The sequence below is a fragment of the Microcaecilia unicolor genome, chromosome 1 (assembly GCF_901765095.1).
Source record: "Microcaecilia unicolor chromosome 1, aMicUni1.1, whole genome shotgun sequence".
In the NCBI taxonomy this organism is placed as follows: Eukaryota; Metazoa; Chordata; class Amphibia; order Gymnophiona; family Siphonopidae; genus Microcaecilia; species Microcaecilia unicolor.
The window spans coordinates 603,678,960-603,706,585 of NC_044031.1; the positions used below are offsets into that span (position 1 = coordinate 603,678,960).

Below are 27,626 nucleotides of genomic sequence, written 5' to 3' on the forward strand. Positions count from 1 at the left end.
GCCCCTCCCACCTGCTACACCAGCCACTCCATAGCAAGTTAAGTCTCTTAATCTGATTCTCCAGATATTCCAAATGCTGCTGGGTAAAGTTCTTCTCCTTAATTGAGACTCTCTCCAAGCTAAGTTTTTGTACCTAGGGCAATGGAGGGTTAAGTGACTTGCCCAAGGTGACAAGAAGCTGTAGTGGGAATCAAACTTAGGTCTCCAGGATCAACGCCTGCTACACTAACCATTATTGTCTACTGCTGTAAGTCAGTCACTGTTTAATGTGTGTTCATTAACTAAAAGCCATTTACACGTTTGCTACCATTAAATATTTCTTTAGCAAAGATAGCAACCATTTTATTTTATTTTTTGTGTCTTTTTGTTTGTCCCTTCAAATATGGTAACCCTAGGGGGGAATGTATCTGAAAAGTTTCTGGGAATGCTACTTACTCCTTTGTGTTTAGGCATGAAGGAGATAAGATACCAATTCCTCTAGGAGTGGACTGTAGTTTCTTTCTTTTCTTTTTTAGAATGAAGGAAAGCGTTGAGGTGGTGTGCTGCTCAGAATTTCCCGCTTAAAAACAATTCCCTTTTTAGAGCTCTATGGCTGAAAGGCGAATCCACACCACCAACTGTCAATGTCAAAGTTCTGGGTGTGTATTATGTCTGTGTATGACTTCTTGCTTCTGCTGAGATAATAAAGCTAAGTTATTGAAAGAAAAAAATAAAACATTAGCGTTTCCGGTCTTCCCGAAGGCAGAGCGTTGTGATTGGCCGACGAATTTCCTTACATACGGCTAGGCCCCGCCCTGCGGCCTTCTCTTTCCTGTTGGCGTTCGAAGTGCTTGGTCCTTCCTTGGAAGCTAAGGCCGGAGAGCGGGGTTCCCTTCAATCCGGCGGCTAGCACCCTCAGCCCAGGCCATCCGATTACCGGCCAGCCACAGACGCACGCAGACATGGCATCTGTCTCCGAACTGTCCTGCATTTACGCCGCTCTCATCCTTCACGACGACGATGTGACGGTGACGGTGAGTCAGGGCCTGGCCCGATCCAGTATGGCGCGGGCTGAGATTCGTGGGTTTTTTTTCCAGGTGCCTATAGTAAAGAAGTGGCGCAACCGTGCTCTCGGGTTTTCAGTTCGCAGCTTCTGGGAGTGTGGCTCAGCTGGCTCAGGGTTTGTACATGCGCGGACAGGACCTGCTTTTGTTAAACACCCTGCACTGGGATGTTCTCTCTCAACACACACCCGTTTTTAAATATGGGGGAGGTGCGCTGGTGGTGTAATGTATCACAATTGTGTCCAGGGAGAATAGACAAGTCTCCAGTACTGACAGGTGTCACTCCTGAATAGGGACGTTCTGTTCTATGCTGAGCCACGAGGCTGGCAAAAGCAGGACCGGACTGCTCTGGCTGGTAGCACAGCGCTAACTTTTGTGATCGTCTTTTCTTAGTTAAATTAATGCTTGTCAATCTCATCAGTAGAAACTACTTCTGCTACTTTGGAAGAAGGTGGCAGCGGTTTTAGGTTATGCCCCTAACTGTGGGAGACTGAGACTTGTCAAGTTTGGACTCTATGGTCCGTGAGTGGGGAAAGACTACAGGATACTGTGCCATTGGTTTTGCTCCTTCGAGATCCCTGTGTCTGTTTTGAAGTAGAACCGGCAAATGCAATCGTAAATTGGGTTTGTGCATTGGCGGCGCCACTGGAGATGAATGAGCCAGATCCTCAAAGTGGAAATTAAAGTATCTGGTTCCCTTTTATCTGTACAGGTCAAGCTACTGAAGCTATGACTGTTTCTGAGTGGGGTCTAGAGGATCCGGTTCCTTTTGGTTCTTTGCTAGCAGTTTACCCATACATCATTTAAAAAAGGGTTGGGAGATCTGAGGATTCTTGCAAAAAATGATGGGGGGGGGGGGAGGAAGGATCTGGGTCCTATGCTTTCCACTGGGAGGATATGGCATATTTTCAGCAGCTCAAAAGCCCCCATCATCTGGATCTGTGGATTTATTTGTCTGATTTAAGGTGGAATATGCTGGATCCAGAGGATTCAGCTTTTACCTGTCTTCTGTGTGTTTTGCGATGCACTAACCTTCCCCTGCTGAGCTTGTCACAAGGCTGGCCCAGTGCTTACATTTTTTTTAGTGGTGGCTTTAACCACATGTTCTCCTTTTACACCACAGGAAGACAAGATCAATGCTCTCATTAAGGCAGCAGGCGTGACAGTTGAGCCTTTCTGGCCTGGCCTTTTTGCCAAGGTAAGAAACATGAGTGAATGCTGTTGATTATGAAGGTGGAACTTCTTATAGAAAAAAATGACTTTTGGAATACATGGAATAAAAATTGGTATTATATGAAGTATGATTCTGTCCACAATCTTCAGTAATGAGTTTGGTTGCAAGCTTAGGATTCTGCTTAATATATGCCAGTGGCCAAAAAAAGCAAACAATTCTGTGACTTATTAGATAAAATAATAGTTATAAAAAGAATATCATAGTGCCTCTGTGTTTCTGCTTAGTACGACCATAGCTGCGTATTGTGTGCAATTCTGGTCATTGCATCTCAAACATATTGTGGTAATAGAAAAGGTACAGGGAAGGGTGATGAAAATGATGAAGGGATGGAATGGCTTTCATGAGGAAAGCTAAAGAGATTAAAGGCTCTTCTGCTTAGAGAAGTGATGACTGAGGGGGAAATATGTTGGAGACCTGAAATATTTTTAGTGGCGTGGAATGGTTAGATGCAAATCAATTTACTCTTCCAAAAAGTAATGTATTTGAACTAATTGCTGGAAGATGTGTAAAGCAACTAGCGTAGCTGAGATTAAAAAAAAAAAAAAAACTTGTACAAATTCTTGGAAGTAAAGTGGGGAAAGCCACTGCTTATCCCTGGGAAGTAGGTAGCATGTAGAAGATACTTGTGACCTGAATTAGCCACTGTCGCAAAACGCCTAGAGCCCACCTCCCTTTGGCCACCTAAAGGGTCTGTCCCAGCACTGCTCAGGTCCACTACCACCTGCGCACATTCTCTACACTGGTGTACCCTCCCACCTGCTGGGTCCCACTTGCCACTGGGTGAGTCTCCCACCCTCAAATTATTTCCCTGTTGGTTTCTAAGGACACTGGGGTCACAATCCCAGGAGTCCCACAGTTAACACTCACAGACCAATACTCAAACCACCAGGATTCTTAGTCCAGGACAGCAGAGTCAATAAACTAATAAGGTTTATTGTCAGGAAATTGAACAATGAACTGTAAGAGTAAAAAATTGTTAAAATTATAGCAACAGTAACAGGCTATAGAAATGCTAAGTAGTAGTAGTAGTAAATCAAACAGGTATCAATATTAAAACTAGCTAAGCATTTGTTTACTACCTGAGTAGTACCTGGGGAGTTCAGGAACTATAACTGCTCAAAAGGCCTCTATGAAGAGATCTTTCTCTCTTCTCTCCCTATCTAAAACTAAGATTACCTCACATCTTGGTTGGGAAAAAAACTGTCACTTCTGTAACTGTTAAAAAAAAAAAAAAAAAAGACAGTCACTATCTGTTGGCCAAACAAGGAAAATCCACTGTTTCGCAACAGCCTGTGTTGGAAGCAGGATACTGGACTAGATGGTCTGACCCAGTATTGAAGGAAGTACTTTAAAGCAGTGAGTCTAGCTTTCTGTGACTGGAAAAATTAAATGCAATAAAACTGAAGGGTAGTGGAGTTTTGTGATGTTTCTTTTTTCTTTGTAGACTTGTTACACACTTACTGTCACTTGTCTCTATGCTTTTTGAAGCAAATGCTAAGTGCAGAGGAGTTCCAAGGAGGAGAAAGGGATTGTTATTGCTGTACTGGGACAGACTGAAGGTCCATCAAGCCCAGCATCCTGTTTCCAACAGTGGCCAGTCCAGGTCACAAGTACCTGGCAAGGTCCCCCCAAAATACAATACATTTTATGCTGCTTATCCTAGAAATAAGCAGTGGATTTTCCCAATTCCATTTTAATAATGGTGTATGGACTTTTCCTTTAGGAAGCCATCCAAACGTTTTTTAAACCCCGCTAAGTTTACTGCTTTTACTTTTTACTACATTCTCTGTCAGTGAATTCCAGAGTTTAATTACATGTTGAGTGAAGACAACTTTTCTCAGATTCATTTTAAATTTACTACTTTGTAGCTTCATTGTGTGTCCCCTAGTACTAGTATTTTTGGAACGAGTAAACAAACGATTCACGTCTACCCGTTCCACTTCACTCGTTATTTTATAGACCTCTATCATGTCTCCCCTTCAGCTGTCTTTTCTCCAAGCTGAAGAGCCCTAGCTGCTTTAGCCTTTCCTCTTAGGGAAGTCATCCCATCCCGTTATCATTTTCATCACCCTTCTCTGTACCTTTTCTAATTCCGCTATATCTTATGTACTTATGTAGATACCATTTCTCCTTCTTTGACATTGGAGGCAGCTCGTGGTGTTCTTTGTTGATGGTTGCTGCTTTGTTGCTTTCCCTATTCAGAGACTATCTGAACTATTTGGGAGGCTATCCAATCTCTGGGAAACTTGTTTGCTCTCAAGTAGATGGTGTGGTAGCAGTGTTAATCCACTTTTAAAGGAAATAAATCAAAACATAGAAAAGAAGATACCTTTTTTTATTGGATCAACTTAATGCATGTTTTGATTAGCTTTCAAAAGTAACCCTTCTTCAGATCGAAAATAAATGTTGACAAATATGAGAATATATAAGTGAAACACAAAAGCATTCCAATGACAGTCTCAAAGGAAGAAGGTGGGGTAGGTTAGTTGAGAAACAGGGAGAGATGGGTGGCCGATAAGAGAGTGACAAAGCAGTAGAATTTTATGGTTTATATCATACCCAGGACCGGCCCACCAATGGATGCAACATCCTCCCGCACCAAGGATGTGTCTCCAGGAGCCTCTGGCCAGGAGGGAAGGGCTAGGATCGCTGTCTTAGTCGGTGACTCGACCACCAGGCATGTAGACAGCTGGGTGGCTGGTGGACACGAGGATCGTCTGGCCACCTGCACGCCACCCATACAGGATCCGAGACAGTGCTGGGTAATAACCAGCTCTCCCAGCACACATGGGCACAAATGACATAGGAAAATGTGGGAGAGGCTCTGGAAGCCAAATTTAGGCTCTTAGTTCTAGGGTAGCACCCTTCAAAGTGTGAGATGCTCCACATGCAGGGAAGACATGCACTGGCTTTCCACTTCTGCTGTTCCCCCTCCCTACCCACTTATGAAGGTGGCATAGCTACTAGAGATCCTGGGTTCCCCACTTTGGGTTCAGGCCTCCTATATCCCACAAATTGTGGCAGCATCCGCTGCTGTGTCTGGAGGGGATCCCTAAGCCTTACCAGCAGACCATGTCCTCAATTCGATGCTTGTGTGCAAACTGAGCGGGTGTGGGGGGTGGTGACCGGCCTGCTGCAAGGGCCCATGGGAATCCCTGCCATTTTAGGTATTGGAGGTTGTGAGGCAAGATTTTGTGGGCCCCCCTCCCACTTTGTGCTCAGGCCCTTCCACAATTGAAGGTCTGATTATGTGACTGAGACATAATTACTGATGCAGAAGTAGTGCAGCCTTGCAGAGCTGGAGCTGTTTGCTCAGTATTTTGCTGATACTTGTAGCCCTGCCTAGCTGATCACTGTATGATTAGCAATCCTGCATCATTCATTGTTACCCGTCTTGGATAAAGGCAGGATATAAATGTAGTAAATAAAAATAAATTGCCAAACTGGCCAAAATTCATCATGTGAATCCAATGTCACTTATACCAGTGTTTTCCACATGGTGTGTGGTTCACTATTTTGTTGGGATTTGGCTTGCACCTTTTTCAGTTGTAGCTCAAGGTGAGTTAAATTCAGGTTCACTATCCTTTAAGGATCAGGATAGGACTAATGGCCAAATAAAGGTGGGTAAAGTTAACAGGGGTCTTTTCTTCTTATATTCATAGCATTTTAACTAGCCAGAAACAGCCCCTGGCTGGTAAATTGCTTGAGCGCAACTATTTGTGATAATTGGAGGCACTTTTTAATACTGCCGAATATTACCACAGACCACTGAAGTGAAAGCTAGTTATTTTGTGAGTGGTCTCTGGGCGGAGTCAGCAGTTAAGTGGCCATATCTTCTGATTTCATAAAACAGTCCTATCTTTATTCAGTGTTGCTTAGGCAGTTAAGTGCTGAATATCGCACTTCACTGCATAAGAGAGCTGGCTAGATATTTATTTCCAGTGTCCAAACATGACCTGGCATTGAATATCTGGGAATAATGCTGCCGGCAGCTAAAGAAAAAAAAATGCTCACCACTGTTGGGCTCTACCCCATAGTAAATAACAGTTAGACTAGTATGGCCCATCCACTTTGGGTAGATGGATATAAAGGATTCCCTTACAGAAATACCCTGTGACCCACATCCAGTTAAGTATATCTTCAGCTGTTAAGGTTCTAATAGCTGTTGTATCCATGTCTGTGGTCCCATGTCTTCTAGGGAGCACAATACTCAGCTCATTTGAACCAGTGGGTATGAATCGAAGAATTATTACCTCTTTGGCGGTAAACGCTGCTCTGTTCAAGTTACCACAAATTCATTTCCATCTCTTGCCACTGTGGCCCCCACATGTGAGTCTGTCATAATGTTTATTTTATAAAGTCAATATATATAAATAATAATTTGAGGGTTCTCAGAGAATCTGACTACATCAAGTTACTATTATAGGAGGGAAAAGCCTCAAGAAGCTCAAAAGGTTGCTAAAAGCAACATGAGCAGGACTCCTTTATCATTGGCTTTAAAACGGCATAAAATAACCTCCTAATACATTCAACCTGTTGTTCAATGTTATGGAAACGTGCTGAATTCTCAGTATTATTCTAAAACTCTATCCACAACAGTAATCTGACACGCTACTTAGCTTCGAATCGATCTTCCTTGCTATTAGCTCTTCACGCGCCTCTCATTTCAACTAACAGACCATAACCTACGGTGGCCAGCATTTTCGTCGCCTGCATCAGGGTTCATCGGTCATATTTTGAGTATAGAGAAAGCCTGGCGTGTTTCTTCTCGCTTCCGAGGTTACGGTCTGTTGGTTGAAATGAGAGGAGAGTGAAGAGCTAATAGCAAGGAAGATCGATTCGAAGCTAAGTAGCTTGTCAGATTACTGTTGTGGATAGAGTTTTAGAATAATACTGATAGAGTTGAGCACCTTTCCATAACATTGAACAACAGGTGGAATGTGTTGAGGTTTTTTAATGCCGTTTTAAAGCCAATGATGAAGCAGTCCTGCTCATGTTGTTTTAGCCACCTTTTGAGCTTCGTGAGGCTTTTTCCTCCTATAATAGTAACTTGATGTAGTCAGGCTCTCTGAGAACCCTCAAATTATTATTTATATATTGACTATAATATAGAGGGCTCTACCCTATTTTTTTAAAAATAATGTTTATTTTACAACATTTGGAGATTGCCTGTTACTGTAATTTCAAAGTAGTTTACTGGATGCATTTTAAAATCAATATAATAAAACAGCAATGCTCAGTGGCTTTTGAAATTAATAAATGCATCTGCCACGGCATGAGGCGATTGTCGCTCCACCATGGTACCAGCATGTACTGGATGTAGTTACATAAGTGTTTGTATGTACACACACAAAATCAGCATGCAAGTGTCTGCTACAAGTGTCTCTTCCCCCCCCCCCCCCATCTTTCTCCTTGGATTGATCCTTTGGCATTGGAGGATGAAGTATAAGTTATGTTTGTGGATAGAGTTTTAGAATAATACTGATAGAGCTGAGCACCTTTCCATAACATCGAACAACAGGTGGAATGTGTTAGGTTTTTTTATGCCGTTTTAAAGCCAATGATGAAGCAGTCTTGCTCATGTTGTCAAAGCAAATGCAAGGCGCAGATAAAGAAGGCCAAGAGGGATTACGAAAAAAAAGATAGCATTAGTGGCAAAATAAACATAGTAGTAAATTTTTTCAGTATATTAAAAGCAGGAAGCCGGCAAAAGAATCGGTTGGGCCGCTGGATGACCGAGGGGTAAAAGGGGCGATCAAGGAAGATAAAGACGTAGTGGAGAGACTGAATGAATTCTTTGCTTCGGTCTTCACCGAGGAAGATTTGGGTGGGATACCGGTGTCGGAAATGGTATTGCAAGCGGACGAGTCGGAGAAACTTACTGACTTCATGGTAAACCTGGAGGACGTAATGGGGCAGTTCAGGAGTTACGTACCAAGAAAGGGATCTGGGTGTCGTCGTCGTCGATAATACACTGAAACCTTCTGCTCAGTGTGGTGCTGTGGCTAGGAAAGCGAATAGAATGTTGGGTATTATTAGGAAAGGTATGGAAAACAGGTGTGAGGATGTTATAATGCCATTGTATCGCTCCATGGTGCGACCGCACCTTGAGTATTGTGTTCAATTCTGGTCGCCGCATCTCAAGAAAGATATAGTAGAATTGGAAAAGGTGCAACGAAGGGCGACTAAAATGATAGCGGGGATGGGACGACTTCCCTATGAAGAAAGACTAAGGAGGCTAGGGCTATTCAGCTTGGAGAAGAGACGGCTGAGGGGAGACATGATAGAGGTATATAAAATAATGAGTGGAGTGGAACATGTGGATGTGAAGCGTCTGTTCACGCTTTCCAAAAATACTAGGACTAGGGGGCATGTGATGAAACTACAGTGTAGTAAATTTAAAACAAATCGGAGAAAATTTTTCTTCACCCAACATGTAATTAAACTCTGGAATTCGTTGCCGGAGAATGTGGTGAAGGCGGTTAGCTTAGCAGAGTTTAAAAAGGGGTTGGACGGTTTCCTAAAGGACAAGTCCATAAACTGCTACTAAACGGATTTGGAAAAATCCACAATTACAGGAATAACATGTATAGAATGTTTGTACATTTGGGAAGCTTGCCTGGTGCCCTTGGCCTGGATTGGCTGCTGTCGTGGACAGGATGCTGGGCTCGATGGACCCTTGGTCTTTTCCCAGTATGGCATTACTTGTTTGGCCCCACTTTAATATAGAAAGGTATTGCCTCAGGTCCCTATCTTCTATCTTACTGCTCCCTGCCTCCACCCTCACCTGTCACTTAAGTTGGGGGTATTGCCCACATGTTCAGTTGCTCACTATGCAGATGCCTTAAGAAAAGAGCAAAATCCAATCTTGAGCTGCTTGCCATTTATTAAACTTCCATCTTCTATTATCCTTTGATTCTCGTCATTCAGAGCTCCCTATTTTCAGACTCAACGTTCTCTGTACAGGGTGTCAAAATCTGCAGTGAAGGCACCATCTTGATTAGCTGTGGGTAGGATATGATTATGTAGTTGCCGCTACCAACACTGGAACCCAGGACATGTTCTCCCCACGTTGCTCAGTCTGTGAATAAGAGATAACAGCATAAGAGTTGCCCTACTGGGTCAGACCAAGGGTCCTTCTAACCCAGTATCCATCCCTTTTCCAACAGTGGCCAGTCCAGATTACAAGTACCTGGTAGAATCCCAGAAAGTGGCAAGATCCCATGCAACTTAATCCCAAGGATAAGCAGTGGATTTCCCCAGGTTACCTTAATAGTTTGTGGACTTTTCCTTCAGGAATTTGTCCAGACTATTTTTTTTTTCCAAACCCTGCTGCGTTAACTGCTTTTACCACTTGCTCTGATAAGAGTTCCAGAGCTTACACACTGAGTGAAGAATATATTTTCATCTATTTCTTTTAAATGTGTTACTCTTCTACTTCATGGAGTGTCTCCTAGTCTTTGTACTTTTTGAAAGAGTAAACAGATTCACATTTACCCATTTCACTCCATTCAGGATTTTAGACCTCTATCATATCAGCCATTTTTTCTCCAAGTTGAAGAGCACCCTAACCTCATTGGCCTTTCCTCATATGAGTCTTTCCATCCCCTTAAACATTTTGGTTGCTCCTTTTCTGTACCTTTTCCAGTTTCTCTATCTCTCTTTTGAGGTGTGGCGACTGTATTGCACACAATTCTCAAGGCGCTGATTCACCATGAAGCAGTATAGAGGTATTAAGATATATTCTATGATTTCTTCTCTATTCCTTCCCTGATAATTCCTAACCTTCTGTTAGCTTTTTTGGCCACTGCCGCACACTATTGAAAGGACTCTTAGGAGGTTTAGGAGCAGAGGGAAGAGGTGCTGTGTGCAAATTAAAGGTTATCCTTACTTTTCAATGTTACTTAATTCCCACACTTTTTACTACTGGGAAAATTCTGTGTACAATATTTTAATGTACAATATTTTAAAATTCTGCATTGTTTGTAGTGTGTTTAAACAGATTTCCCTCATCATAAGCTCTGAAATCACCACCTGCCTTTTCCTTCCTCAGATTTCAGCCTCCCCAGTTCCCTGTCCAACTGTAGTTCTCTCTCACAGATGGAATACCCCCACCTGTCACCCTCCCCCATGCAGACACCTCTACCTGTCATTCTTTCTCTTCCCTCACTGGCAGACCATAAGCTTGTTCTGCCCCCACAGCATAATTTCAGCTTTTCTGTATAGCCTCTCCCATCCCCATGGCACACTCACCTTACTCTGCTTCCCCCCCCCCCCCCCCCCCCAAAAAAAAAAATCTCCATGGCATTTAGCAGACATCAGGTCTCTCCTCATTCTGTCCCTCTCCCCTGCAGAGGTTGCATGGCAAGTGGAGGAGGAAGTGAATTTGCACATCAGGCCACTTCCTCCTCGGCCTCCCTATAGCCATGCGGTTCACATAAACAGATGGGTCTAGGCCATCAGAGGAGGAAGCGGGTGGCCTGATATGCTGCAATTCACTTCCTCCTCTTGCTGCTTGCTTTCTGGGTAGGGGAGAAGAGTGAGGAGAAACCGGATGCCAGCACCTATGCATAATTCTACACAGTAAGTGTGGAGGTGTGGGATTCTGCACTGTTCAGACTTCCTCCAAGAGTAACTCTTGGGGGGGGGGGAGGGGTCATGCATTATCTAGGATGGAGACAGGAATGACTATACAGATGCTCAGAAAGGAGCTTCTTCCGATTTCAGCCAAGGTTGGTGCCTTGCTGTTGAGCTTGAGCCCAAGTGCTGATGTAAACTTCAGAAGCAGGTGACTCATGGTAGGCTGGTTAAGAAGCACTGGAGCGGGCAGTGGCACAGCCAGTTTGTGTTGCGTTGATCAAGCCCTGGTTTTACATGGTTTAATGGAGGAAGGTGCAGTGAAGGAAAGTATTGGCTTGTTTGGAGTTTTTGGCAGGAATAAATCATTAATAAAAGGAATAAAATAAATATATTAAACCAACCTATTTATTTTGTAGGCTTTGGCTAATGTTGACATCGGGAGTCTGATCTGCAATGTAGGAGCTGGAGGTGGGGCCCCAGCTGCTGGTGGCGCTGCCCCTTCTGCTGCCTCTGCTGGTGGTGCTGCTCCTGGTAAGATTTTAGGTTTTAACCCTAACACTTAGGGTCTCTTTTATTAAAGCTTTTAGTTCGTGCTAAATGTTGTACATCCTATTTTATACTTGCGGGCCACGTGACACAGCGCATGTTAATGTCAGTGTGTGCTAAGCTTTAGTAAAGGGGCTCTTTAGGACCACAATGATCCACTTGTAAAGGGAAAATGATACTCAAAAGGATTCATATAGCTAACTTTGGAGTTGACAGCTTTACTTTGTTTTTTTAGGTTTACATAGTCTGAATGTCTGGCCATGTTTATGCAGATAAATGGAAGGACTGATTTTAATAAATTTGATATACCACTTTTCCCAGTGGAAGCTGTATCAAAGTGTTTAACAATAAAATCAAAGATATACATAAATTTAGTGCTTACAAAGGTTATCAATAGAAATCAAACAAAATAAAACATGGAAAAGAAAATAAGATGGTACCTTTTTTATTGGACATAACTTAATACATTTCTTGATTAGCTTTCGAAGGTTGCCCTTCTTCGTCAGATCGGAAATAAGCAAATGTGCTAGCTGACAGTGTATATAAGTGAAAACATTCAAGCATTACTATGACAGTCTGACAGGGTGGGAGGATGGGGGTGGGTAGGAGGTATGCATGGGGACATCAAAGCATATCATTGATATTCTAACAGGATGGGTGTGGATAGGTGAGGGGTGGGGTGATCAACAGAGACATACAGCTTTATGGTTTATAATGGGCTAGGAACCCCAGATCCTTGTTAAGTCCTTTCTGTTGGGTGTTAAAATATTCAATCATTCTGACTTCAAAGGTCTTACGTTCTTGTATGGTTTTAAAGTTACCTTTCAGTACTCTCTCTGTGAAATCACTGGTACAGTGTCCTGGTTCTGTGAAGTGCTGTCTCACCGGGGTGGGGGCCCTACTGGCTGTATTGTTCATGTGATGTCTATGTAAATTGAATCTTGTCTTAAGCATCTGGCCTGTTTCTCCAATATAGCATCCTTCATTACATTTTTTACAATGAATGATATATACCACATTGGAAGATGAGCAAGTGAAAGATCCCTTTATGTTGAATATCTTTCCTTTGTGGATAACTGTGGGGTCCTGTGAAATATTTTGGCATAGTTTGCAACTGGATAAATTACAGGGACTAAACTGAGGAAAATCATAAGAGATCTACAACCTATACTCCAGGAGGATGAATTACTGAGAGATATTCCCATCCCCACCAGTACTGGCCTTCTGACAGCCACCCAACTTAAAACACAAGCTAATCAGAAGTAAACTTCCATCACAGACTGAAAAGGAACAGAAGGGCACACGTCCCTGTAATTTATCCAGTTGCAAACTATGCCAAAATATTTCACAGGACCCCACAGTTATCCACAAAGGAAAGATATTCAGCATAAAGGGATCTTTCATTTGCTCATCTTCCAATGTGGTATATATCATTCAGTGTAAAAATGTAACGAAGGATGCTATATTGGAGAAACAGGCCAGATGCTTAAGACAAGATTCAATTTACATAGACATCACATGAACAATACAGCCAGTAGGGCCCCCACCCCGGTGGGACAGCACTTCACAGAACCAACAATACAGCCAGTAGGGCCCCCACCCCGGTGGGACAGCACTTCACAGAACCAGGACACTGTACCAGTGATTTCACAGTGAGAATACTGAAAGGTAACTTTAAAACCATACACTACTACTTATCATTTCTAAAGCGCTACTAGACATACGCAGCGCTGTACACTTGAACATGAAGAGACAGTCCCTGCTTGGCAAAGCTTACAATCTAACAAGAACGTAAGACCTTTGAAGTCAGAATGATTGAATATTTTAACACCCAACAGAAAGGACTTAACAAGGATCTGGGGTTCCTAGCCCATTATAAACCATAAAGCTGTATGTCTCTGTTGATCACCCCACCCCTCACCTATCCACACCCATCCTGTTAGAATATCAATGATATGCTTTGATGTCCCCATGCATACCTCTTACCTACCCCCATCCTCCCACCCTGTCAGACTGTCATAGTAATGCTTGAATGTTTTCACTTATATACACTGTCAGCTAGCACATTTGCTTATTTCCGATCTGACGAAGAAGGGCAACCTTCGAAAGCTAATCAAGAAATGTATTAAGTTATGTCCAATAAAAAAGGTATCATCTTATTTTCTTTTCCATGTTTTATTTTGTTTGATTTCTATTGATAACCTTAAGAGTGGACTAACACGGCTACCACACTCCAGTGCTTACAAAAAAATTGTAAATTGTCAAGTTTTCAGGATACCCACAATGAATATGCATGAGAAACCTGAGGGCTGGAGTGAGAACCACCTGCCTTAGAGCAACAGTAGCTATTGTGAATCTCTCTACAGCTTCTCTGTTGGACCTTTTGTAGAACTGCTGTATGATCTAAAGTCCATACATTTGCTAGCCATATGGAACGTGATCTATTGGGTGATATGGGGAACAAATACATAGATGATGATGTGACACACATTTTTTCACAAACTAGAACTTTCTCTAGCTACCTGTGTCACATTATTAAGGGTTGCTTCCTGAGTATACTACACCTCCAAGGTAACACTCAGCTTTGCAGTCACCATATACAGTGTGCTTGCATCTTCTCTGTGGAGAAGGTGATTTACCTGTAATGGTGGTTCACTATAGATAGCAGGGGAATGCAGCCACACTTCTCTCCCTCTTTCCCCCTTCAAAAGTATACTTAGAATCTACTTTGATATGGACTAGTGTGAAAGGAGCAAGCCTGCCTAGAGTGGGAATACATGTTTGTCAGGAGAACCCCAGTTACAGGTAAGCAACTCTGCTTTATCCGTTGATTTAGGACCCTGCTTACTTGGTGAAATCAGATTTAGATGGGATGACCTTTATAGTGACTGCCTACTGTGCCATTTCTTTTAAGCAGTGGTAGGGAACCCTCTGTCCTTGAGGGCTGCAACTCAGTTGGGTTTTCAGGATTTCCCTAATGAATATGCATGAGATCTATTTGCATACAGTGGAGGCAGTGCATGTAAATAGATCTTGTGCATATTTGTTGGGGAAATCCTGAAAACTTGACTGGGTTGTAGTCCTTGAGGACCGAGGTTGTCCACCCCTGCTATGGGAAATGGGATTCTCCAGGCCTGCTGCTGTGGTACCATAGAGCAGTGCTTCTGAACCCAGTCCTTGGGGCACACTCAACCAGTCAGGTTTTCAGGATATTCACAATGAATATGCATGAGGTAATTCTGTACTGCCTTTTCAATATGCAAATTTCTCATGCATATTCGTTGTGGATATCCCAAGGAGATTTAGGTTCAGGTTGCATTTGTTTGATATACCGCTAAGGAACTACAGCAGTATAGTGTACGATATCAACATTAGAAGAGATATAAGGAAGTGATAGGACAGCAGAAACATAAAGGAGGAGTATTGTGAAGGAGAGGAAGAGATAAAGGGCTGGAAAAGGTACAGTCTCCAGCAGGCTATGCACTTGGAACTGTTGCAAGCTAAGGATCAGAAGAAGCCAGTAATCTAATTTCCATATCATCAAGCTGATCAATCCATAGACTGGTGGGTTGTGTCCATCTACCAGCAGGTGGAGATAGAGAGCAAACTTTTGCCTCCCTATATGTGGTCATGTGCTGCCGGAAACTCCTCAGTATGTTCTCTATCTCAGCAGGTGGTGGTCACACACAGCAGCAGCTCTGGCTAGGCCTCCAAGCCTAATTTTTAGGTTTTGTTGAGTGCCTGGGGTTGAGGGCTCTTCTTGAGCAAGTGCAAACCTGGTGGCGCCAGGTCCCTCCTTTTCTCCCCCCTCCCGCTGGCTCCGTTGAAAAAAAAAAAAAAAAAAATTTTGAACGTCCTTAAAGGCGTTTATTTCGACGTTTATTTAAACGTTTATTGCAGCTACTCACTGGGATACCAGGTCGTTACAGCTCGGAGCGGAAAGCAGGTAATTTTTACCTTTTATAGCAGGCAGGGGGTTCCCCGATTGGTCTCCACGTGGCCTATGGCGTCGGAGGGCGAGGGCGCAAAGAGTCGCTCCCCGGATCGCGTGTGCGCTTCTAGAGGGGATGCGGGGGTCTTAAAGTCTGATCGCCCTTGTTGGGTGACAGTTTCGTGACCGATGAGTGTCCCGGTCCTTCCTTCGGTGTGGCGGTTTTTCCCGCCATAAACGCCCATCCCCCGCGGCTCGCCTCCGCCATATTGGCCGGCCACGCGGCTCGGACGGCTTCTTCTTGGTCCGCCCTTGAGGTGGGAGACATTGATGCCATGAACGCCCTTAATTTGGGCGACGGCACAAAGCGGCTAAAGTTAAGCGCCGTTTTTCCCGCGCGGCTCCTTCGCGGAGTGTCGCGCCGGACGCCATCTTGGATGCGCAGCATGTTTCTCCCCCGCGCTTGCGAGCGCCGGTTGAGGGTGCGTCTAGGGCTGTAGCCCAGGCTGCGGAAGTGCACAGTCTGGGGGGTTTCTCCCCCGAGTTTGTTTTGCTGCTGCATCAGGCCTCCCTTATGCAAAACGCTGCCCCTGCTCCCTCGTCTGGTAAAGAGGTTGAGGCCCCGGAGGTAAACGCCCTCGGGTTGATTCCCAGGCCTTGGAGGACTTTGAGGCTTATTTTCAAAGCACTTAGCCTCCCAAAGTTCCATAGAAACCTATGGAACTTAGCCTCCCAAAGTGCTTTGAAAATATGCCTCATAGTCTCCTCCGATGTAGATGAGGGCAGCGTATCTGAGTTCTCCCAACGGTCCTTTGCGGATTCCTTGGAGGAGACTGATCCCCGCTTGGATGGAGCGGATGACCCCTCTGCAGCGCGGCTCTTTAGCTCAGAGGATTTGCCCAACCTGTTAATGCAGGCCATGGGCATTTTGAAGATTTCCTCTCCGGAGGACGTCTCTCCCTCAGCCCCTGTTGGTTCTGCCATTATGCTGGGGACGATGCGCCCGCATAGAACCTTCCACGTGCATGAGGCCATGCACACCTTAATTTCGGCTCAATGGGATGTCCCAGAAGCGAGCCTTAAAGTGGCTAGGGCTATGTCCCGCCTCTATCCTTTGCCTGAAAGTGAACGTGAGGCCTATCTGTGGCCTACCGTGGTTTCTTTAATCACTGCGGTGACTAAGAAAACGGCGTTGCCGGTGGAAGGTGGCACAGCCCTAAAGGACGCCCAAGACAGAAGATTGGAGGCGGCCTTAAGGTCGTCCTTTGAGGCGGCTGCTTTAAGTTTGCAGGCCTCAGTTTGCGGCTCCTATGTGGCCAGGGCGTGCCTGTCTATGGTGCAGCGGGCTTCCCCCTCGGATCATTCCTTGAGGGATGATTGGCCGGCCCTGGAATCGGGCTTAGCCTATTTGGCAGACTTGCTGTATGATGTCTTGAGGGCCTCAGCTAAAGGCATGGCTCAGACAATCTCTGCGCGGCGGTGGCTTTGGCTGAAGCATAGGTCTGCTGACCATGCCTCTAAATCCCGCCTGGCTAGATTGCCTTTTAAAGGCAAGCTGCTCTTTGGGGTCGAGCTGGACAAAATCGTGACCGATTTCGGCACGTCTAAGGGCAAGAAGTTACCAGAGGTCAGGGCTCGGGCTAGTGCTCGCCCCGGTACCTCCAGAGGACGGTTTCAGGAAGCCCGTCGGTACCGCCCGGGCAGGTCGGGCTCCTCTGCCCCCTCTTCCTTCAAGAGGAACTTCTCCCCCAAACAGCATTCCTTTCGCAGAGACCGCCGTCCCGGAGGTGCTCCCTCCGGTCCTCCCCTAGGATCTTGTACCCAATGACGGGGCCTTGGTCCATGCCCCAGTACAGATTGGAGGACGGCTGTCCTCGGTTCTGGACGAGTGGACCACAATAACTTCAGACGCTTGGGTGCAGGAAGTCATCAGAGACGGCTACAAGCTAGAGTTCTGCCGACCCTTAAGAGACGGGTTTGTACTCTCTCCCTGCAAGTCTCCGGTCAAAGCTGTGGCAGTGCAGCAGACCTTGGACAATCTGATCCGCCTGGGTGTGGTCGTTCCGGTGCCAGAAAATCAGCTTGGCAAGGGACGTTACTCCATTTACTTTGTGGTACCAAAGAAAGGAGGTTCTGTCCGGCCTATCCTCGACCTCAAAGGGGTCAATCAGGCACTTTCGCATGGAGACCCTCCGCTCTGTTATAGCGGCAGTGAAGGCAGGAGAGTTCCTGGCATCCTTGGACATCAAGGAAGCGGACTTGCATATTCCCATCTGGCCTCCTCATCAACGCTTTCTGCGTTTTGCAGTACTGGGCCGACACTTCCAGTTCAGAGCCCTCCTGTTCGGGTTGGCTACTGCTCCGCGGCCTTCCTGAGGAAGGAAGGAGTACAAGTCCATCATTATCTGGACGACTGGTTGATCCGAGCCCCCTCTTATGCAGAGTGCGGCAAAGCTGTGAACCGGGTGGTTGCTCTTTTGAGCTCCCTGGGGAGGATCATCAACTGGGAGAAAAGCCAGCTGCGCCCAACTCAGTCCATGGAGTATCTGGGAGTTCGATTCGACACCCAAGTGGGCAGAGTGTTCCTGCCAGACAATCGGATTGTCAAGCTTCAGGCTCAGATGGACCAGTTCCTAGTAGCCTCTCCTCTTCGGGCTTGGGACTATGTGCAGCTGTTGGGCTATGACGGCCACGATGGAAGTAGTGCCCTGGGCCAGGGCTCATATGAGACCACTACAACACTCTCTGCTGCAGCGCTGGACTCCGATGTCGGAGGATTATGCTGTGCGCCTTCCCTTGGACCCAGCAGTGCGCAAGGCGCTGAGCTGGTGGACGCAGACAGACAAGTTGTCTGCAGGAATGCCTCTGGTGACCCCGGAGTGGATTGTCGTCACGATGGACGCCTCTTTGTCGGGCTGGGGAGCCCACTGCTTGGGAAGGACAGCGCAGGGGCTCTGGTCTCCTGCAGAGGCAAAGTGGTCTATCAACCTCCTGGAACTCAGAGCCATTCGGTTGGCGCTTTTGGAGTTCATCCCGGTACTGGCGTTGAAGCCTGTACGGGTCCTGTCGGACAATGCCACGGCTGTGGCCTATGTCAACCGCCAGGGAGGTACCAAGAGCGCCCCTCTAGCCAAGGAGGCCATGAATCTATGCCAGTGGGCGGAAGCGAACCTGGAACAGCTGTCAGCGGCCCACATTGCCGGGGTCATGAATGTCAAGGCGGACTTTCTCAGTCGCCATACCTTGGAGCCCGGAGAGTGGCAGCTATCTGCTCAGGCGTTCTTGGACATCACGAAGCGCTGGGGCCAGCCGAGCCTAGATCTGATGGCGTCATCGGCCAATTGCCAACTGCCGCGCTTTTTCAGCAGAGGACGGGACCCTCGATCCCTGGGAGAGATGCTCTTCTCCAACAGTGGCCGACACAAGAGATTCTCTATGTGTTCCCGCCCTGGCCCATGTTGGGCAGGGTGCTAGACCGGGTGGCAAAGCATCCGGGCCGGATAATCCTGGTGGGTCCGCATTGGCCCAGACGTCCCTGGTATGCGGACTTGATCAGGCTCTCAGTGGACGAACCTCTGCGACTGCCAGTGGAGCAGGGCCTGTTACATCAGGGTCCCGTGGTGATGGAGGATCCCTCCCCCTTTGGTCTTACGGCCTGGCTATTGAGCGGCAGAGTCTGAGGAAGAAGGGCTTCTCAGACAAGGTCATCGCCACTCTGCAGAGAGCGAGGTAGCGCTCTACTTCTACTGCTTACGCCAGGGTTTGGCGTACCTTTGCAGCGTGGTGTGAAGCAGGTTCACTTTCTCCATTTGCTGCTCCAATTTCTTCAGTGCTGGCGTTCCTGCAAGAAGGTCTGGAGAAAGGCCTGTCGCTCAGTTCCCTGAAAGTCCAGGTAGCGGCCCTGGCTTGCTTCAGGGGCCGCCTGGAGGGTGCTTCCCTGGCTTCGCAGCCAGATGTGGTGCGTTTCCTCAAGGGAGTTAATCACCTGCGCCCTCCTCTGCACTCAGTGGTGCCTGCGTGGAATCTCAACCTGATGCTAAGAGCCTTGCAAAAGCCGCCTTTTGAACCCTTGTCGAGGGCATCTCTGAAAGACCTGACGTTGAAAGCAGTATTTTTGGTGGCTATCACTTCAGCCAGAAGAGTTTCCGAGCTCCAGGCACTCTCTTGTCGAGAGCCTTTTCTGCAGTTCACTGAGGCAGGAGTGACTATTCGCACAGTGCCTTCCTTCCTACCCAAGATTGTTTCTCGCTTCCATGTGAGTCAGCAGCTCTGTCTCCCTTCCTTTCGTAGGGAGGACTACCCAGAAGAGTATTCTGCTCTCAAATATCTGGATGTGAGACGGGTCATCATCAGATACTTGGAAGTGACCAATGATTTCCGGAAATCGGATCATCTGTTTGTCCTGTTTGCAGCCTCGTAAGGGTCTGCAGGCTGCTAAGCCTACAGTGGCAAGATGGGTCAAGGAAGCCATTGCAGCGGCTTATGTGGCCGCGGGGAAGGTGCCGCCTATCCAGCTGAAGGCTCACTCCACTAGAGCTCAGGCGGCCTCGATGGCAGAGGCCGGGTCCGTCTCCTTGGCAGAGATATGCAAGGCGGCAACTTGGGCATCGGCCCATACATTCTCCAAGCATTACCGCTTGACTGTGGCTGCTCGGGCGGAGGCCCGGTTTGGAGCTTCAGTGTTGAGGTCAGGGATTTCAATGTCCCGCCCTGGGTGAGTACTGCTTCGGTACATCCCACCAGTCTATGGATTGATCAGCATGATGATATGGAAGGTAAAATTATGTATCATACCTGATAATTTTCTTTCCATTAATCATAGCTAATCAATCCATAGCCCCTCCCAGATATCTGTACTGTTTATATTCTGGTTGAATTTTAGGTTCAAGTTTAGTCTTCAGTTCCTTCAGGAGGACTTCGTGTTCAAGTTTTTCACTTGGATTCTTCAAGAGTTGAGACGAGTTTGTGTTACAGTGAGCTGCTGCATTCCTCTCCCCTCCGTTTTACGGGGCTGGATTGAGACTTAAATTTTGCCGGCACTCCCTCCCGCTTCGTGCGGCTGTAGGGCAGCTTTGTACCCCTCCCGCTTCGGCGGTGTTAGGGTCAGTCAGCTCCTCCCGCGGTTGCGGTTGCAGGATAAGCCAGATCCCCCCGCATCGGCGGGTGTGGTGTCCCTCCCCCGCTTCGCGGGGATGAGCTGGATGGATTCCCCTCCCCCACTTGTGTGGGGATGAGCTGGGTTAATTCCCCTCCCCCGTTTCGGCGGTGGTGAGCTGGGCAGAGTGTCCCTTTGTGGATGTAATTCTCTAAGTGCTGAGTCCTGTGGATGGAGCTTTGATATCGACATACTGAGGAGTTTCCGGCAGCACATGACCACATATAGGGAGGCAAAAGTTTGCTCTCTATCTCCACCTGCTGGTAGATGGACACAACCCAGCAGTCTATGGATTGATCAGCTATGATTAATGGAAAGAAAATTATCAGGTATGATACATAATTTTACCTTACCACAACCTCACTTTGTATTTGTTCAAACCGATATTGGCGATCGCCTTTACGGTAGTATGTAAGCCATATTGAGCCTGCAAATAGGTGGGAAAATGTGGGATACAAATGTAACAAATAATAAATAATAATAATTGTAGATTTATACATCTGCTGAAAAAGATGTTTTTTTAAGGTTACCTTAAGTTCTGAGGAGAACGGGTTGGTGCAAATGTAAGGGTGAGCCCCAAGGACTGGGTTCAGAAGCACTGCCATAGAGGTCAGTGTTGGTAGCATTTACTTTTAATTGTATGAAAACAGCTTTGAAAATTGGTCTTAAAAATTGTTTTTATGATTATGAAGGCATTTTATTTCTGAAATGGGGTGTTAACATCTTTTTTTTTTTGCAGCTGAGGAGAAGAAAGAGGAAAAGAAAGAAGAGGAGTCTGAGGAGTCTGATGAAGACATGGGCTTTGGTCTTTTTGACTAAGTGATCTTTGTAACAAACTTTGTAATAAAGTGAATGAAACATTGAACTTTGCTTGTATGTGCTCATAGTAAATGATGACAAAAAAACTTAGCAGCCCCTCCAGGTGTGATCTAGCTGTGTTTCCTAAGAATTATTATACTGGGTCAAAGGCCCAGGAAATTTTGTTATGGATAAGTTTGCCCAGATGAATTAAGCACTTGGAAAGCATTGAATAATTTTTTACAGAACAAGTTTTACTCCAACAATTACCTGATCTACATCAAAGTTTTTGTAGTAAACAGTATATGAAAATGTAATGGAATAACAAAGTTTCAAAAAAGTCTCGTATTCCAGTTTAAAAGTCTTACTTTAGCAAGGCCCAGTACTGTTAAAAGTGCTTCAGGCATCTACTTTTGCGTTTGTGACCGGTCATATTTTCCTGTTGCCAAAACCAGCAGTAGTCCCCCATCATGTTGAGATTCCAGCGGCCTTGATATCTGTTCTCCATTGTAGAAATGTCTATGGAACCTCTCTCCATGTTTGTCACTTATGTATCCCAAATTGGGTGGGAAAAAGTTAAGATGGGAATGTAAGAAATGCATTTTCAATGACATTCGGCAGCCAAGTTGTTCATATGCTTTAAGCATGTTGTCTACTAGTTCAGCATAGTTTTCAGCTCGTCTGTTCCCAAGGAAGTTCTGCACTACTAGCACACATGCATCCCAAGCATTAATATTATAAGTGAATACGCTTTGCATGTATAACTTAAAATCTAGACGTGTCAGGCAAATTCGGAGTTTATATTTGGAATCGGTGGGTTCAATTTGTTACAAGGAATAATTTGTACTTGGGGATAGCTCTAGAGCACTCACTAATGTTTATAATTTATATATATATATAAAACTCACCCTCAACGTTCTGAAGACAGTGATGTCAGTGAAGCCAAGCCCTGACTTCCTTCAAAAAGGTTCGTGGTGGTGAAGCCACCAAAATCGCTCCGGGCTCTGCCCTCAAGGGCAGAGCAGTGGCAGAACGAAGGGGGAGGCGGGGGGTGGGAAATCACTACGGGCCCCGCCCTCGAGGGGCAGAGCAATGGCAGAACAACCAAGGGGTTGGAGGCGGGGGGTGGGAAATCGCTACAGGCCCCGCCCTCATGTCAAACGTCATGACATTGAGGGCGGAGCAATGCCACAACAACGAAGGGGTTGGCGGGGGGGGGGGTTGCCGACGAAAACCTTGCGCCCGTTCCATTTGCTCAGAAATGGGCCTCTTTTACTAGTTTTTAATATATTTTAATTCTCCACCAGTTGCCAATTAAAGCAACAAGATTCACAATTGCAATGAATTAAGCATTAAGTACATTTATTAGATTACATTAACCTTTCTTAAACCTGGTAATGCAGAACAGGAGCACTATATATTTAGATTCAAAAGGGTTTATTAAGTTACAATTTTAGCGATTAATGTTGCAGCGAGATAAGAGTCCTAAGAGATCTTACAGAGAATCTGTGCTTAAGTAAGGTAGCAGGTCTAGATCAAAAGTTATGTTACAAGTCCTTGTTACAAAGTATGAACAGCATGAGGTAAACACATGGTTGCAGGAGAGGTCCTCATAGCAGGCAGGTGAGCTTCAGGTCAGGTCCCAAGAGCAGCAGATCCCAAGAGCGTGAGCTGGCTATTTCCAGGCTTTTTTATAGTTAGCAGAGAAGCATGGTGGGTGCATGTCCTGGATAATTTGCTTCCTGGTTTGCACTGGATATTTTGCAAGGCACTGTGGTTATTGTAGTCTGTTCACATAATCACATAAGTCTTTCCTTTCTGCATATGTCCTTGCATCCATTTGTCTAATAGCTGATGGGAGGGGGCAGGTATACCTCTGATGACAGGCAAATGTTTTGTTTATGGTTTCTTCTCTGAGTCCTTTGTTTTCAGTATCTGGATGTACACTTTTCCAGACTCTCTGTCTGCTGGTGGAGGTGTCTTGATGAGCCTTCAGGTACCCACCTTAGTCATGCTTTGTTACTAGTCCTTCAGGTGGGAGGAGAAGGAAGTTTTATATCTCTCTTTTGTCTTTAAGTGTTTGTAATTGACTAGCCCTGCTATCAGAAATTCCCAGGAAAAGGGAGGGGAAGGGAAGATGTGTTTGAAATGAAAGCCAGTTTCTGCTGTAGTTTAAATTAGTCTTTTAAAATTGTATTTTTATATTGTTATATTGTATCTGATCCAACACAACATCATGCTACATATATTTCAATAATCCTGACAAACTGATACCATTACAAATTTAGTATAAATCACGCTTTTCTCTCAGTAGTAAAATCATTGTTGTGTTGTGTAGTATTTTACATTTTTCTTCCATCCTTTCTGGATAATTCCAAACATTGTTTGCTTTTTTTAGCTACTGCTGCACACTGAGCAGATCTCTAGAAGTTGTCCACAATGACACCTGGGTCCTTTTGCTTGGAGGTGATTCCAAATGTGGAACTTTGCATCGTAGAACTGTATCTGCATTCATTCTTCCCTATGTGTATCACTTTGCAGTTGTCCATGTTAAAATTCATCTGCTATTCAGATGCCATGTCTTCCACTGTCCTTACAAGCCACATATGATTTATAACAAAACAAGTTATATTGTCATTTGTGGGAGGTGATCAGATTCTCAATGTCATTATTTCTAGATCATTTATAAATGTTACAAAACGTATAGGTCCTTGTGCCATGCCAGTATTCACCTTCTTCCATTGAGAGAATTAGCTATTTATCCCTACTCCGTTTTCTCATTCAGCCAGTTCTGAATCCATACCACGGACACTGCCTATTATCCCATAACTTTTTCATGTCCTCTAGAGTCTCTCAGAAGGGGCTTTGTCAAAAGCTTTCTGAAAATCTAGGTACAACATCAACTACCTCACTTTATTCATACCTTCTAAAAATGTCATGTACTAAATTGCTGTTAACTCTGTTCCATTAACATGTCTGTGTTCAGTCATTTTTATTATTATTTTTTTAATAATAGTTTTCTTATTTTGACCAGCACTGATACCAGGCTCCTAGAGCTGTAGTTTCCCAAATTGCCTGGGGAGCCCTTTTATATCTGCCAGGTTCCCAGAGATTTGGTTTAGCTTCTTCTGAATTGTTGGTTTTAAGTACCATTCCTTTTCATTCTGCTAGACTAGTTATACCACCCTACCATGAGAGAAGCTGAAGCTTCTGGTGACTTCCAGTAAGGAGTGTTGCAGCCTGGAACTTTGGCCTTCAGCAGATGGTGCAGCATGATTCTTCAGGAGGCCTGTTCCCAGTGGTTGAGTCCAAGCCAGCTCCTGAGTAGGCCTTTGTACATTTGCTCTGATGAAAGCAGAGTGGGATGTCACTGGTGCCCCAAGTCTTGGTTCTGGGTCACGCTGGGTGAGTAGATGTTTGCCATCCTCACTTCTGCAACTACCATTTAAAAAAAATAATTACTCAAGATAGCAGAGGGTACTATTAACTATAAGGAAACAATAAAATGGGGGAGGGGCAGTCTCTAGGCCTGTGGAGCTCTGGCTTGATGTATAAGTCCAACATGGAGAGGGTCGAAGCACAAACAAAAGAAGCACCAAGGCCTCTAGTATGGGATAAACACCAGTTCTTTATTCAATGACCCGACACAGGCCATGTATTGCTACTATTTTATCACACAGGCAATGCCTATGTCTTAAAAGCTAGTGGGTTCATTCATTTTTTTTTAATTGAATGGAAATGCTTAATTCTGGACCTATAAGTTGAATTTTGTATATCTATTTGACCTGACACAGGCGCTTGGCATCTAAACAAGGCCTGTGTCAGGTCAAATAAAGGAGCAGTGTTTATCCCGTACTTGAGGGCCCTTGGTGCTTTTGATGGTATTATTTCTAAGGGGTTAAGCGCCACCTAAGAGCAAAAGGGGAGTGGGGGTCTTTGGGGTGAACATTTTTGTATTGGTGTGGATCCATGTTAGTGGCCCAATGTACTTGGGCAGGAAAAATAACACCCAATAGTTCATTGACCCCTTACACTAGTATCCACACTACTGCTAGGAGTTGCTAGTGCTATTTTGAACCTGGTGTGGGCAGGAATGATTGGAGATCACTTCTACTCCAGACCGCTTAGGCTACCAGGGATTGACTGAGGTAGGCCTAGAAGGGGCCACTAGAGTGGATGGTGTAGTTGGGGTATTTGGGGAGAGTGCATAGTTGGAGGGGACACTTCTGTTTGTGTAGTACCAGCCCCTTTAAGTTGGCACCTGGGAGCATCAGGCCGTATGTCAGTGGCCCCATCCATGGGGCACTGAATAATGCACCTTTTGAGGTTGATCCTATTAAATTTATTTACTGCTGGACAGGGACGTTGCATAATTCCAAGAGGTCGTTTGTTTCCTGTAAAAGTTTCAGTCTATTTGATTCAATGCCCTCATTAATATACAATGCTACTCCTCCCCCAATTCGGTCCACTCTCACTGCGATACAATTTGTATCCCTGTATGACAGTGTCCCACTGGTTATCCTCCTTCCACCAGGTCTTGGAGATGCCTATTATATCTATTTTTTCATTTAGTGCAATATATTCCAATTCTCCCATCTTATGTCTTAGGCTCCTGGCATTTGCATAAAGACTCTTCAAATAAGGTTTATTATTCCTAGTCACATTATGTTGATTACTTGACAGTATTAATTTACTATCTTCTGCCTGATTTTTATTATTTCTATTTACAGACGAATCTATTATGGTTGCCTTTGCAACCTCACCATCAGGAACTCCCCTATCCTCTCTGTTTGGGCAATATCTTTGAAAGATACCTCATTCCGAACCATTGTGCAACTGTCAGCCTTCCCCTCGTTTCTAGTTTAAAAGCTGCTCAATTTCTTTTTAAATGCCGATGCCAGCAGCCTGGACCCATCCCGGTCAAGGTGGAGCCCATCCTTTCGGAATAGGCTCCCCGTTCCCCAGAATGTTGCCCAGTTCCTAACAAATCTAAAACCTCCTCCTTGCACCATCATCTCATCCACACATTGAGATTCCGGAGCTCTGCCTGTCTCTTGGGCCCTGCGCGTGGAACGGGTAGCATTTCAGAAAATGCTACCCTAGAGGATCTGGATTTGAGCTTTCTACCTAAGAGCCTAAATTTGGCTTCCAGAACCTCTCTCCCACATTTTCCTACGTCATTGGTACCTACATGTACCAAGACAGCCGGCTCCTCCCCAGCACTATCTAAAATCCCATCTAGGTGACGCGTGAGGTCTGACACCTTTGCACCAGGCAAGCAAGTCACCAGGCGATCTTTCCATCCACCCAGCTATCTATGTGCCTAATGATTGAATCACCTATTACAACAGCTGTCCTATCCCTTCCCTCCCGTGCAGCACCGTGAGACACATCCTCGGTGCAAGAGGATAGTACATCCCCTGGTGGGCAAGTCCTGGATACAGGAGAACTTCCTATGTCACCTTCTGGGGGGGGGGGGGGGGGGGGGGGTCCTCCCTCTTCCAAGCTAGCACAGAGGCTATTTAAGCTATTAACCTGTCCTGCCTCTCTTGCTTAACCTGCCATGCTAGGATTTTCCCTGACCTAACCCCCCTGTTCACATTTGTGCAACTTAAGCTGAAATTTAGCCATAGGGGTGCCTTGGGGGCTCAGGGCCCCTCCAAACCTGAAGCACCCCCTTAAATTGATGGTGGAGATGCTGAAGCCCTACCAGCCAAAGAAATACAGTGCCCAAGCCACTCCCCTCCTCCTTGCACTGTGCTTCTGTAATGCAGATGTCTGCGGTGTGCCTCCTGCTGCTGACCCTGGGACTTCTCATGCATGCTCCAGAGTTCACATTACAGAAGTAATGCAAGGAGGCGGGGAGTGGCCCGCGCACTGCATTTCTTTGGCTGCTTCCAGCAAAGCTATATTTAATGTGTTCACAATGCAAAAGCAAATGACTGAATGATGAAAAACTATCCCAGCCAGGAACTTGAGGTCAACATGAAGCCTAACTTCAAAAAAGAAAAGAAATTTTACAAAAAACACTAATGGGAAAAAATCACTGTTGGTAACGGAATTAAAAAAATGCATGGGATAAACATGAAAGAATCCTGTTTAGAAGGAATTGATCTAAAGAAGCTTAGTGGAGACTAGGTGGCAACACTGGTAATTGGAAGGCAAGGCCAGTGTGGGGTGGACTTCTACGGTCTGTGCCTTGATTGTGGCTGGAAAAATTTGGATGGGCTGGAATGGAGCGTATCAAGGTCATCGAAAACAACTTCAAAGGTTTTTTGAACAAGTACAGTGCTGGATAGCGAATGATACATACCTGTAGCAGGTGTTCTCCGAGGACAG

The 27,626-nt window shown here is 45.4% G+C and overlaps 1 protein-coding gene across 1 annotated transcript; it reads left to right on the forward strand.

Moving 5' to 3' along the window:
* The first annotated feature begins 795 nt into the window (after nucleotides 1-795).
* RPLP1 (ribosomal protein lateral stalk subunit P1) lies at nucleotides 796-21,354 on the forward strand. Its single transcript, XM_030219592.1, has 4 exons — nucleotides 796-1,013; nucleotides 2,167-2,241; nucleotides 11,274-11,388; nucleotides 21,229-21,354. The coding sequence occupies exons 1-4, from the start codon at nucleotides 942-944 to the stop codon at nucleotides 21,306-21,308; spliced, it is 342 nt and encodes a 113-aa protein (XP_030075452.1). The 5' UTR covers nucleotides 796-941; the 3' UTR covers nucleotides 21,309-21,354.
* The last annotated feature ends 6,272 nt before the right edge of the window (nucleotides 21,355-27,626 follow it).